The sequence below is a fragment of the Drosophila mauritiana genome, chromosome 3R (genome assembly GCF_004382145.1).
Source record: "Drosophila mauritiana strain mau12 chromosome 3R, ASM438214v1, whole genome shotgun sequence".
Lineage (NCBI taxonomy): Eukaryota > Metazoa > Arthropoda > Insecta > Diptera > Drosophilidae > Drosophila > Drosophila mauritiana.
In genome coordinates, this window is record NC_046670.1 from 7,652,734 (window position 1) to 7,667,406 (window position 14,673).

Below are 14,673 nucleotides of genomic sequence, written 5' to 3' on the forward strand. Positions count from 1 at the left end.
GCTATTCCATATTTTGACACCATTAAATGACGATTTTTGGTTAGCCGCGTCGCGCAGACTTCGTGAGTCGTAATAAATTTTATATAAATTTGACAAAATGAATCAAAACAATGGGCCAAGATGCAAGGACACACTCGCCGCGTTGAACAAAACGCGCGACGACAGAGCGGTACAATGGGTTCCGAGGCACTCGAAACCGGACAAAAGGCAAGGGACCAAGGACCAAGGACCTAGTGATAAGACCAAGAAAAGGCCGTCCAGCTAGCACCTGGTGTCAGTCGGCGTAGTTTACGACTAAGACGAAGCCGCTGCAAGGACGATCCCAAGTACAGTTGACGCTCCTTGCTGGGCAAAAAGTATCTCAGAAGTCAAGCTGAGCACGTGCCCTGTGCTAGGCATTTGTTTCACTTAGAGAAGCAGAGCAAGCGGACTGGCAATGGAGATGGACGTCACTCCGACGCAGATGCCATCTCGAATCGATTCTCGGATACAGATACAGCTCAATTAAATTTCAGACTAAACCCTTTCAGGATCAGTCACACTCAGACGAAAGATGCATTTATTCTCGAAACGTTGTTTTATTACAACAATTTTTTTTATTTTTATAAGCATAAATGTCAAATAGTTTATTATTATTAAAATTATCCTATAAGGTTCTAAATATACATTCCAACTCTTCTCTTCTCTATTCTTCTAGATTCATTTCTTGGCTAATAAACTCTATTGCAATAGTTGAAGTTCTTTAGATTTGAATTTTTTTGAGTGCAGGAAAAACGTCTGCTGCTGGCTCTAGCCGGCTGGTCAAGAGAGAGAGAGAGGGATCCAAGACTCCAGGTGGTAAATCCCTAACCCGCCTCGATAATTGCGCCATGCCATCATTTGACTGACTTTGACTCGAACCCTTCGGCAACTGTTTTGTTTTCGTGTCGTTTTTTCGGTTTTTTATTTTTTGTTTTCTGGTGTCCAACCCGTTGGCGTATAATTCGTTGGCATCTGTAAGCGCAAGGGTTTCGTCTTTTTCAGCCACGTTGTAGATTTTCGACATCGTCGTTCATTAGCCAAGTCGAGTCCTTTCCCTCACTACTTTTTGGCAGTTGGTCATTACGCATTCATTGGCAGATGCTCTCGAACTGCTTCCCTTTTTTTTTGTATTTTTTTTGGTTAAGTATGCCTCGCAAAAGGGTCAAGCAACCAACACCTTTGATTTGGAGCTGCTCGAAATTGAATTTGTGAGCTCAGTTAGAAGGGTTTCTTGGGCTTTTGAACAGTTTGCAGGTTGCCTCGGCGATCAGTTTCAGCTGATAACTTGCAGCCGGACCAAGAACTTGCAGAACTTGCAGCCGCCTGTCGCGTGTAAATTTGGTTAACAAAGTATCCAAACCAAAGATTGTTCGAGATATATATCGGTCATGATCTGCGTCTCTCCAGTAGCTGCAATTTGCCGAAAGTTGTCGGCAGCTTGAACAATTGAAGGAAAAAGGGAGAACTAACAAAGATTGGACAGAGAATAACTAGGGACAGCAGGCGAAAAGATATCAATATCCATATCGGTAGCCAGGTCGGCTCAAACAACTGCTGCTGACATATGGACAAGCCTAGATACTGCTTGATTTTCAATGGAACTAAATTGTAACTTAAGCTAGAGCACTGCGAAAAATTCTATCGCAATCAGAGTCAATTTTAGGAAATATACCTTCAGGAAAGGTATATTTCCTAAATTTAAGATGTTTAAAGGACAAATGAAAATATTTTATGGGAAATAATAGCAATCAATTATAATTATTCATATCACTGAATAATTAATATAATAGCATATAGTATTTACTGGAACTAGAAATAAAAAAAGATTTATTTTTTCAAGTGTACTTTTTGGTCAAGCATCAGTGACAAGGTCCAGACATTCGTCCTTCCAAGTGGTTTGTTCCAGCGCCGCCTGCAACGCCGCATGTGTCTGGTCCCTTGCCAAAAACAAAGGCGGGCAGGACACGAATCACGGATCGGTTGTGGGTGTTGTCGGGATCAACCCACCCAGGATTCTCTGGTGTCCCGAAGGTCCACCCGCCTGCCTGCCTGCTAGCATCCTGAGGTATCCTTTGGCATCCTGCGGTGCCGTTTACGATTGTCATTTTGCGGTTTTCACGTCTGGCTCTCCGTCCGTCTTTTGTTTCAGGTATATTTCCTTTTTTTTGCGTCAAGCGAAAATTCGTTCGTTTCGTATTAGTTTTCACTAATTTATTTGCAATTGTTCGACATGTTCGCTTGCTGGGTATCGAATGCTAAACAGAAGCAAAATGATTCCATTTGTAAATTATTCCTTAATTTAGTTATCGTATAACAAAGGAAAGCAAAACGTAAGAAGTTCCAAGAAATGATTACGAGTAATTGGAACTCCAATTACAAAAACTCTAGGCAAGCAGTTAAAAAAATTTGATTCTTAAATTATGATTTTGTGCAGTTTATCACTTAAATTTCAAAGATTACAGAGAATGAAACCGAGTAGTTTTGAAAACTATAAGTTAGCTTATTAAAAACATAAGCTTTTATATTCCTCTGATGTTACAAATATGTCTGTTTTTTATTTCCCGTGATAAATTCTAAAGGTATATTCGATTATCTTTTCTCCAAGTGGGAGGTAACCCTTCACTTCAGATTTGACACATAAATTGCGTTCATCGCTGGTTCTGATATCATTTGGGCGATTATAGATGTGTCTGGAATGTTGTGTGTGTGGTCAGTTGGGAGGTGGATAGACGGTTAGATCGAGCGGTCAGAATCCAGAGTCTGGTTGAGGAGATAGCCACGTTAGAATCGTTAAAGTTGAGCCCCATTAATAGGCCGACTTGTCCGCCCCTGCGGCCACTTCAAAGATCGTTAGGAAAAGTCAACGCAGCGGAGGTCAAAGGGTGGGGAGGCAAATCGTAAATGCAATAAGTATGTCATAAAGTAGCTAAATGGAAATTCTTGACTCGGACGTGACGAAAATAGTAACGCTAGTTACTAGTTGGTAGTGAAGACCCTTCGATGGCAAGAATAGTAATAAGAGTTCCCTCACCCTAAAGTGAGTGTTGTTTTCTAGATGAATGCTTCCGCTAATGGAGAGTATATTGCCGGATTGCCTAGTAACCCTTTAGCAATTTTCAGTCCCTGTTTTCATGCTGATCTGGAAATTGTTATAAATTTGTTCCATGAATGCGCGCCACCTGAGCCAAATTAAGTTGGGCCCAAAGTCGGCTAAAGCAATCTCGCTCGCCGTTCGCTGTTTGCGGCTCGAAGCTCCCAGCTCGCCGCTTTGGGCAACAGCTGGCGGCACTTAGGGCCTCAAATAGCTGATCCGGAGCACCCTTTTCCAGCTCAAGTCCCGGCTATCTTTCTCCTGGCCATACTCTATGGACAGGTAAATGTGCTTCAGCAAGGAGTTGGTCTAAGTTGTTATCTAACACAGATATAATCTAGCTGAGCTATTGAAAATATGTACCCTTTTAAAACTGCATAACTCATAAGATATTTATGCAAAGGAAGATGCTAATAATAATATAACATAACACAACTAACAAAACATCGTTCTTAATAACTACTTTAATACGAAAGAAAATATTACTTTAGTTCATCGCAAGGGCATTTAGTTATTCGGTCTAATGTCCGAGCATTTCCCCTTGTTTTGTTTTGTTATAATTCGTGTTTAACTAATTTCGGACTATTATCGCCGTCATTATTATCATTAAATGTGGAAATTGTTGTTATTGCTGGCGCGCATGCGCATTGGCAATTTCACACAGTCCGAGTTTTAGTTTGAGTTGGAGTCCCGGACTCAGTTTGATCAGAGAGTCAGGTTGCTGTCAGACACCAACTGTTGTCTCTGGCAGAGATCGGGATGAGGATGTGGATGTGGATGTGGCCGAAGACCTGGTTGTGGGATGGGGATCTCTGTGGCACCGACTTGCCTTGCCGCTGGGGTTGCCTTCGGGGTCAGACCGGCAATGTTTTGCGCCTGTTACGAGCTTTTCAGCAATATGTTCTATTTTTCACTCTGCTGTTTTCGTTTTTTTCATTTTCCATTTATCTTTCCCCTTGTTGCTGCACCAAGCGATTAGCCGTAAAGTAATTTGGAGCCGGGCAGATTGCCAAGGGTCGAAAGAAGACTTCCCTCAATTGAGGTGTTCCGATGGTTGCTCCAATCATTTAGCTAAATTTGAAGTTAGGCATCCGTCGGTTTATCCAGATCCTTGTTGCTCATCGGCATTCCATGCAATCCAATGCCATTGCCAAAGTAAGTTTTCTAAAGTGGTTGGAAGTTATTAACGCTGAAGCAAAGCAAACATCTTTTGGGCAAACTGTACTTTATTAATTGTTCCAATCCATTGCATTTTTCTTTACTAGCCCAAATCGCTATCAAATATTCAAACTTCTGAAAATGTTCATATCCTTATCGTGTTTCCTCAGCTGCCTAGCTGATCTCACATTATGCTTAGCCATTATCTAGATATCCATATCAAAGTGCAAGATGCAAACACTTAGCCAACCACTCAAGCGATCGATCGATGATCCACTTCAGGAAATTCAAAGCGAAATTGAAATATTACATGATGGATAACCAATCAGGCGATTATCCTTGTAATTATGGATGGACTACTGCACAGCCCCTAGCTCCATGGAATATCTTATCGTGCGCTGATCGACCACAAAATGCAATAAACAGAAGGCTAGAAATTGACAGGCAGTCAGTCAGTCAGTCGGACACAAAGAGCCAAGGAAATCTAATGTGAAATGTATAACATTCTCCGATACAAAAGAAGACGTGAACTGGATCAGAAGTTGGCCTGCCATTGAGAACAGGATCGACGGCGTCGGCTCATCTGCTCAGGGGTGGATCAAAGAAGGCCAAGAAGGAATGGGATGCCAAGCAGTCGCCAGGAATGAGTTGGGGTACACGTGATCTAACATTGATCTTTTGTCTGACTTTATGGCTTATTGTTCGAGCTACTGTCCTGATATCGATATCAAACACAGCTTGCAGTCATCTTGTGGTATTCTTTGCAAAAAGGAACTTAATCAAGATAGGCTACTGAAAGGGATATCTTTAAGAAGACCCCATGATGATAATACCTTTGTCTGTGCTATAGAAAGCCACTACTGAAGGGCTTATAAAAGATTCTCAGTGAAATTTAACATTCAAAGAACTGAATACTGTAACTACAGTTTTAGATTTAGTTACATATGGCCAATTATAAATTTCCACCTTTGACAAGCTATTTTCCAAGGTGGTCCTTTAATGTATCAATTAATGAAGAACACTTCATTTATCGCTGTCAACTGTCTTCGCTCGCAAGAAGAACCATAAAGTCCTGAAAAAATACTTTAATTTAACTAGCCATAACCAATAAAAACGAAGGGCTCTTTTAATGAGGCGCAACTTAGTTTCAAATGGCATAATCAGAGCCATAAAAGCAGCAGCAATAAAATGCGCATATCCTTGCGACAGATGCCGCAGCGGAAGGATACGGCAACAGTTTTTATTGCACTACTGAACAAACAGCACGGATCGGATCTGGAATATGGCATGGTATTGGATGGAAAGGGATCCGATCGGATGGTCTATATAGCGCGTGCCCGCTTGGGTTATCTTCCTGGGGGCAGCTGTTCGCCCAACGATAACGTACGAAAATGTATGTATTTACGAGGAACTCTTGGAACTCTTCGACATTCCATATTCGATTTGTATTTGCTCAGATTGCACTCCATTATCTTATCTTATTTGAGCGCTGACCTTATCGGAGCTGGGTTTTTTTTATTTCATTTCTGTAAGAGTTCGACTTGCACGGCTACCTGAGCATTCGGAGCGAAACTGAACTTAACCCCAATATTTCTCGGAACGTCGATAAGTGTATATAGAAGTTCAAATATTGGCACTGGCATTTGGCAAAAGCTTAGCACGAGCCAAAAACTTGGGGCTCCGTCTGTCTGCAGCCTAAGCTTTGTCAATATTTTCCCCCTCAAAGGCGCAGTAATTTTAAAAATATTTTACGACTTGTCAGGAAGTCGAATTCTTTCCACGCAAAATCGCCGCCGATAATTGGCATTTAAAATCGCTTAATCGCTGACCCAGATATGCCGCAACGCAATATTAAATGATATATCAAAAGTTTTCCCTTCACCGGCGGCAGGCTCTTAATGCATTTTGTCATTTATGATAATGAAAAATCAGTTTGGCAAAATATCAAAACAGATTAAGTCCATGGAAAGCTGGCAGTGGGGCGAACTACAAAAGACCCTCCTCTTCAGATGATCTGCCGCAGCTGCCCCATTTTGGGGCAGTGAGATTAACCAAAATTGAACATTTTCGCTCGCTTTATTTTCGGGGATGTGCGCAGAGATAAGCCTAAACGGGTTTAACCGCCGAAGGAGGCGAAAAATAATTTAACCAACCTGTTCTTGCACTCGAAATTAATTTTTTCTCTTCACGATACTTCACGTCAGTGTCCTGGCAGCAAGCTGCATCCGGTGCTTGTGTTTATGCGAATCAACTTCCGTTTCCCCCAGCCAACCTCCGGCTCAGTTCGTCTGGATTCGGCGGCGATCAGCAGTCGTGTTGTTGTTGCGCCTGCGCAGCCACAAGTCAGTCACATCGACGGGCCGTCAACAGGTGTATTTACTGTTGTTCCTCTGTCATTGTTTATCAGCCAGCCCAGGGAAAGGAAAACTATGGGGCAGTCGGAAGTGGACACCCTACGAATATATGTTAGTAGATTAAATTAGTGCAGAAGTAAACCTTTCACAACAATTCAAAACTCTTTTCTTGCACTATATATTATTTACAGCCGATTTAATACTCTTTTGTAACTATTACTACAGATAAAGCCAATTTAAAAGTTTAAAATTAGTAATTAGTAAATTTGCTGTTTACATTTTATGCTGCAATCAACATGGTCTGACATAGAGTATAAGCCACTTTTATTGGACCCATCAAACTGGGCACATAGCCCCTTATACCCTTTCGCGATCCTAGGGCACTGCTCCCCAGCTTTTCGGCTTTTATTTATTTTTGCTTGCTGCTTTTTTTCGTCAGCTTGCCGCTTTTTGCGAAGTATCTTCTGCTGTTGCTGTTCGTCTCTGCTTTTTGGCCCGGCAACTTTTTCATTGCCATAATTACCATGATTAGCAATGAATGCTGGGGCCAGCTACCTTGGCAGACCCTCTTCCCCGCTTGACTCCCCTTAGCCCCACTCTTTTCTTTCAGTTGGGGAAATGACAAGTGGCAGAGTGGTGCAGGGGGGGAGGGGGCAGAAGCAGCAGGCGACCAAACACGCGACAAATTTAATTTTAATGCTATTTCTTTCTCATCTTATTTAACTTGGGTGTTGTTGTCGATCGTTGTCGTGCCTTTCTTGTTGCTATTGTTGTCGTTGTTGTTGTGGCTGTTGTTGCATATATTAACCGTAAGTTGGCTGCACTTTAATTTGTATTTATGCGGGCTGATTATCTGACTCCACGTGAAGGAGAAAAAACCTGACACGATCACGTTGATGCGGATGATGATGTTGTTGACTGCTTTTCCTCGGCTCTTTATTGGCTTTGACATTCGTTGTTCATTATTATTATTTTAATCATCATGCTAGTAGTACGAGTAGTTGTAGTAGTTACATATTGTTGTTGCTGGAGCTGGCGTAACGAAACTGTACCTGCTCGAGTGCGTATGGTAAAGATATTCCGCTTCTGATCCAGAACTTCTGAATGGTTCAGTTGCGATCCAAGACTCGTGTTCCTTCGGTATAATAACATCCGTAATTGAAGCTGTCATCGAGTTTTAGATGGTCGGTCATTGGAATGAGTAAGGTGCGGATATCTTATGAGGTATATGTAAAATATAGATGTATTCTTATAGATATGTTTCTCATTTCTCGCTAGCCCAAAAATTAAATACTTGAATTGTAAGTATAGTAAAAGTATGGCAAAGTAACTTACATATTTACATATATTTGTATTATAATAACCCTTATATTTATAAAGAATGAAATCGGATTGAAATGAATGTACGGAAATGAAATTTCTCTTTATACAGAACTGTATTTTTATCTATAACCATATGCCTTTCCTAGACCTGAAACATATTTTACTACACTTCACTTTTAAAGGAAGTATTACTCTAAAGGCAAACTATCTATACTGACTTCTAAGAGTTCGTGGGCAGAGTGCCATACTACTAATTGATTTTACAACAGCTCGAACTGTACTTTACCAAAGGACCTCTTGGTCGCCAGTATTCAAATATCTTATCGTCGGGCTAAGTGCGTGCCCAGTCTGTGTCCAACACATGTTGAGACCCACCCATAGAAGCACCCATAGATCAGCCATAGTAGGTAGTAGGATCCTAAGTGTAGAATGTCTAAGCATTCTTTACCGAAAATAAAGAGCACGTACCGCTGTTCGTTAAGATTTCGGCATACTTTTATTTTCTATTCGGCAACCTGCTGAGCATCGGCCAATTTTGAGTTCAAAGGAAAGCAATGTAGGGAAAATGTATAGATTTATCTATTGTTTTTTGCGCAATCATTTCGGTACGAAGATAATAACTTTGGTAACTTTCGTAGTTCTGCAACTCACCATCTTGCCGAAAGGCGTTTGCTCGGCAACTCCCACTACAGATCCTTTTTCCTCCCCCAGGAGCGGTACGTTCATGATTAATTTAACTACCTGGGCAGGTGTACCAGAGCACCGGGACTTTAGTCCTGCCCTGTCTAGACATTTGTTTGGTGGCCGTATCTGCAAATTGCCATTTTGGCTAATGTTGTTTACTTTAGTCCTTCGAGTCCTTTAGTCCTGGCCATGGCAATGAAAACGCTCGCTGTCTTTGGCAATTAGCTGAAAATAACAAAGGTGCAAGTTTTTAATTGCTTGGCAAATAAAAATCAGTCTTTTTGGGGTTTGGTAGGAAAACCCAAATACAAATTTGTTCTGCCTTTCTAGCTACTAATATTTATAATTACAATGCTTTAACATTAAACTATTCAATTCCATTTATGTCTTAGAAGAGCTGCATTCCTGGATCAGATGTAAAATATCTACCCACCCACATGATAGCATCTTAGTTTGCTACTCCCAAATCGATCGATGGCAACAACATCCGGCCTGCTGGCAGGACTTGTGACAGCCACTTGATGCTGGCTCCGCCACATGAGCAATGCCAAGAATATCGCAGCAAACGCATGTCCTGCTGCCCGCGAAGGCGACATCCTTATTTGCATGTCCAGTGGCCCGCAGGATGTGTCGGCGATGAGGATGCGGTGGCCAGCAGTAAACCAGCAGAACAAGAACTACCTGCTGCAGAGTAGTCGTCCTTCGCGGGCAAACCGGAAGTAGTCAAGGCTCAAGGTGCAAAACAACAAACAGCAGCCGAGGCAGGAGCATGTGGATGATGGATGGAGCCGCCTCACAACTGTACATGAACAAAAATTAACTAAAATGCAATATTTAATTTTAAATAATTAAGACATTGATTTTATAGGGAATATGTAAGTTATCTACTATTGAATTGTTATGCAATATTTTTTTATTAATTTTAACATAAAATATTATTTTTGAAAATTAAAAGGCATTGTTGCTATTAAAGTAGTTTTAAATGTATTTATTGATAAATGCTGTAACTACCATTGGACATTTGTAGACTTCCTGACTTCCCTTATTTCATTTCAAAAAAAAAAAAATTTTTCTAAGTGCACCAAGCCATTCGATTTGCCAGCACGCGTAATTTGATTCGCGCTCATAGAAAGCAAAGGACTCAGTTAGGACTCCCGCACTCGGAAGGAAGTAGCCCACGAAATTCCCACGAATTGCTGAAAGTTCCTTTGGCCTCCACTCGTCTGGTTTCCGGTTTCTGTTTACGCGAAACTTTTACGCATTCGCCTTGAATGCTGATGGCGATCTTGGGCTCGGACATGAATGAAACGGGTTGGGATGGGTTCCACAACAGGATGTTTACCGCCACTGGTCCAGCTGATGGGCAAGGACAAGCGGTTGGAATTCCAGGAATCGCCATTTGAAAGGACAAGGCGCGTGTGTGTGGAGCAGTATCCTCTCGATTCCACGAACCAAAGCTGCAAAAGCTCTCAAGTTTATTTACCTACTTAGATCGCGAGTCACAGGACACATGAGATTTTTACTGGTTGAATATCTATATAATATGTATTTTGGATCCTTATATTAATTAGCTTAATATTTGATCTTAAGATTTTAATTCGTTTTAATGTTTTTAATATTATTTCTAAATGAATATTGTTTAGTTGAAAGTGTCTAGAAATTCAATTCATTCCCCACCTGTAGTCCATACCGGAATTAGAATTAGATTGGATAAGCAACCCCTTCGGCAGCTCTGTTTGCTCCCAGGACTTCCCACGCTAAACAACTTCCGTTCTGAGCCGTTTGCACAAGGATCCCCCCGCCAGAAATCGAAAGATATTCCCACAGATGAAATGTGCAGGGGGATACAAAGGCAAAGATTATGCAATGCACCTGATCCACCCTCGCACTCGGCGATCCTCGGTTTGATCTGACCCTCTGCGTTCTCAGTTTTGGCAAACAGGGTGCTGCGAAGATCCCAGTCGCGTTTCCGTTCTCAGGCCCAAAAAAGATTTCCGATAAGTTTCGAATTCAATAACAAAGCGACAGCAACTGCTGCGGTTTCGCCTTAAACTGCTGCTGCTACTCCTTCCAATTAAGCGAAAGTCGAGGAATCCTGCATCTAACAACTGGCAAAGGATTAACTAGCCAGCTGTTGTTGTTGTGCGAAATCCGAAAAAAGAAATTCACACGGAAGTGGAGTTCGCATCTTTAAGTAGCGACACCTCCACCATCAACCTGAAACAGTAAAATCATAAGACATAAAAATCTTAAAAACTCGTACATGAAAAGGAGATTGAAAAGCAGCTGTTTTCGAGCTCCCTGGGAAGAGACTAAGAGTCCTTTTCTGGATAGATATCCCGCAGGATCCTCTAGGCCACATCCACATGTACCTGCTGATGAGAGTCTGTGGGAAGCGCACATGTTCGTCCTTCGTTTTATCCTCACGAGAGGCCTCGATACTCGTTTTGGGGTTTCCAGTTTTGTGTTTCCCGATTTCCCGTTTGTGTTTTGCATGAAATCGAATTTTCGTTTCAAGGTTTCCTATTCGGTTCTGTTACATTTGCATCCTGTGTGGGAAAAAACGGATGGGAATTTTTCCTGGACCGCACCTGCCAAGGAAAAGTCGAGATCTTTCTTCTGAGATGATGTTTTATTTAGATATAATACAAAATAAATAAAAGAAAGTGATACTCAACATTTTTGGTAAACAAAAAATGGTAAAGAAAAGAAATCCTAGTGCAAAAATTAACTATAAATATATTTTATAGAGATTTTGGTTGATGAATGATTCGAAAATGCGAGGTTTAAGTAAGTAATAATGTAAAAAAGTAATACCCATAAATACTAAATTACATAAAATGACAAAACCGCGTTTTTCTTTGTTGAAAGATAAAAGGGAAATGTAAATGTAAATTGCAAGTTTCCAAAGCTTGTTTCATTAAACGAATGTTGTTTGCTTTCATTAATGCTTTCATATCATCAAGAGACCCACACATTCTTGCCTTGTTTATTTTTTAAGCCCTTTCGATAACAAGTTCAGCAATTAAGCGACACATGCCACCGGAGAAATATCGCAAACAGGTTTCAATTGATCGTTACATCATCCATCTGAACTATAAACAGATCATGAGCGACACACGCTCCACCCGATATGAAGAGCATGTCCCGCCTCCAGATCTTAAAAGCCCCCTCTTGGATCCACCGATTATCACAAGCCACGCGACTAATTTTCAAGTTTTGCAGCCTCCACAGAGGGCCAAGAAAAAAAAATGCTATCTGTTGGCCAAAAAATATGCATAAAATACGTGTGGATCGGAGGGGAAATGGAGGGGCGGTGAGGGGATGCGCAGAAGAGGCTGCAAAGTGAAAGATGTTGCCTGTCTGCTGGACTTGGCCAAGTACATGACCCCAATTTCTTGTTGTTGTTGCTGCCTTATTATTCAAACTGCACGGCGCCCTTCGACGGGTTAAGGGACCCGCCGAGCGGCTAACGGGGGGTTAAGAAGGGTGCACGCAAAAAGGATGGATGATGTATGTTGCGCTTTCAATTTGGAGCAGCAGGACATCTGTTTTTCGGAGTTGGAGCTCCCAGCTCCACGCGGTTACCTGCCGACTGGCAACCGGTTTACAGGTGCTAACTTGGCTTTAAAAGTCGGGAGGGCGGCTGAAAGGGGCTAAAGGGGCCTCGAGGGGCTTCAGGGGGCTAAACGGCGCGCTCCGGCGATCGAGAGGCTGCCGTTTGACTTTGCCCCACAGCCTGCAGGTTTTTCTTCTCACTGCTCCTTTTCATTATTTCACTTCGCCGTTGCCGTTGTTTGATCATAAATTTGTGTTTAATTTAAAAACTTTTCACTCTTCCCGTGGCTCGAAAACTCCCGGTGCGAGTACTTTACTGTCAAATTTATTGCGCGAAATATATTTTTGTTTAAATATTGCCAGTACAGTTGGACATCTTTATAGTGAATTGGCTATGCAAAACAAACTACTAAAATTTTGCACTAAGAAAGGAAGATGTAGTTTCTTAATAGATACTACTTAAACATAGTAAGAACTTGGATATTTCCTTTTTTAAACGAAACGCCTAATTAAAACTAATTGATAGTTAACACTTGTTACTTTTTTTTAAATTTTGAAGGAATTGCATATATTTCATGGTCACTTTTAAAGAAACTTCACTGTAAAAGGAATAGCGGCTGGCACTTTAAAGTCGGACAGGAGAAATTCGGGGTCTTGGTCCGCATTTCCTTGTAAAATTGGGTGTTGACTTGATTGGTTTCGTTTTCTGGGGTCTCCTGCCTCCTGGTTTCATGCATATGCAAATGTCCCTCGTTCGATGCAAATTAATGAAGACCGATTTTTATTGTACAAATTTCAACAACTTTATTTCGCGCGAAGAGAGTTCTGGCCGAGTTCTTCTCAGCCCTTTGCCTTGCTGGCCCATTTATCAGGCCATTTCAATGAACTGCTGTTTTCGAGTGATTTACAATGTTTGACCAAAAAATCGAATCAAATTAATCTTGTTTTTTTCGTTAAGTAATTGGACTAATTTTTAACGAAAGTTTGAATCCAGAGACCACCGAAGAATCTAATGATTTGTTAGGAATAATAGTGATATAAATAGGTGTACAGATTTAGCATTTTTACCTAAATATTTTTAAAGAAATGAATGGAAGTACAAATTGAAAAATCAAGCAAGCTGTTAAAATTGTAAAGCCAAAAGAAATCGTAGTAGGCGAACACATCATATTCAACATACTTTCATAGAAATATTTAGTTTAGCTCCATTCGACATCGTCGGCAGTCGACTTTTCTATTCTTTTCCTATATCAACTACAAAATATTTGGATTCAAAATAAAATTTTATACAAACCGGTCAATATTCGTCGTAAATAAATGCAAGTACTAAAAATGATAACTCTTATTTACAAAATGCTTAGAACAAAATTTATTACACCGTTTTCAAACTCAATAACACCGCATGCCAAGTTTTTAAACTCATTTTGCTTCGTAAAATTGTTTGCTTATAAAATTATTTATCGTGTATATCTATAGAGCTGCTGGTTCATTTGGTTATTATTGAAGATGTTATCACAGCATGGTACTTCCGAGCTAATGGAATTTTTCTGCAGTAACTAAACTATAGAGGTTTGTAAATATTAGTAAGTACTGCTCACATTTAATGACATTCTAAGCCTTCAGCTTACATATGTGTATTTCTAGATGGCCTCTTCAACAATTTTCACCAAGCAGCTGGACAATAAATATGTAGTTTTGGATACTCGCCAGTCAGGATGCTCTGTCAATGAATTTGGTATGCCCAAACTCGAAGGAGTTTCACCTCCATAAGAGCGGCAGACCTGGAGAAGTTTTCAGAGCCAAAAAAATTCATATGATGATGCATTTTCAGTCTCTGAAAACTTCTTCAGCAGAAGTTGATTTTAGCGAAATGAAGCTCATTCGATTTTGATCATACTAACGACATTTGTGGATGCTTGGATCGGCAGTTTGGTGGAATACTTATACTAAAACCCGAAGACTAAAGATGGACCTGCTAATGAAGATGATGAAGATATACTTGCATGCAAATTCAAAAAATATAATAAAAATCAAATTTTAAATAAAAATATCGCTCTTCAAATTTATTTTGGTTCTCAACAATAAATGTTGCTGAGCATTTTTCTTTCAACTTTTGCGTGAGCGCTGAATCGGTAAATTGAGCGAACCGGTAAACAAATGTTGCTAACGAAATGCTTACGAGCCGGTATCCAACTGCTATCTGAAACTGCTAGCGAAACCGGGAATCAAATGTTGCTAACGTTAACGAATTGAATAGATTTGTTTTATTTAAGATATAAATATAAAAGTAGCATATCTAAAAATAAAAAATCTGAATTTGGAAGAATATTTTGAGACAATCTTGGAAATAAACAAACAAAATACAAATAAACTACCGTCTGGTTGAAGTTTAACAATATAATAAATTCTTATAAATGAGACGAATATTAAAACAAACTTGGCAATGTATGAGGAAATTTAAATTCTTTTTAAAAATATTCTAAC

General features: G+C 40.4%; 1 protein-coding gene and 1 long non-coding RNA gene across 2 annotated transcripts; one reads left to right on the top strand and one right to left on the bottom strand.

The window, feature by feature from the left end:
* Positions 1-1,830: 1,830 nt before the first annotated feature.
* Positions 1,831-9,098, bottom strand: LOC117144076. Its single transcript, XM_033309086.1, has 3 exons — positions 9,065-9,098; positions 8,599-8,856; positions 1,831-2,276 (listed from the first exon to the last, which is right to left on the bottom strand). The coding sequence occupies exons 2-3, from the start codon at positions 8,671-8,673 to the stop codon at positions 1,881-1,883; spliced, it is 471 nt and encodes a 156-aa protein (XP_033164977.1). The 5' UTR covers positions 8,674-8,856; positions 9,065-9,098; the 3' UTR covers positions 1,831-1,880.
* A 4,266-nt stretch (positions 9,099-13,364) lies between these two features.
* On the top strand, positions 13,365-13,977 carry LOC117144528. The gene is made up of 3 exons (XR_004459648.1): positions 13,365-13,512; positions 13,666-13,772; positions 13,834-13,977. It is a non-coding gene; the product is annotated as an uncharacterized LOC117144528 (long non-coding RNA).
* Positions 13,978-14,673: the final 696 nt, after the last annotated feature.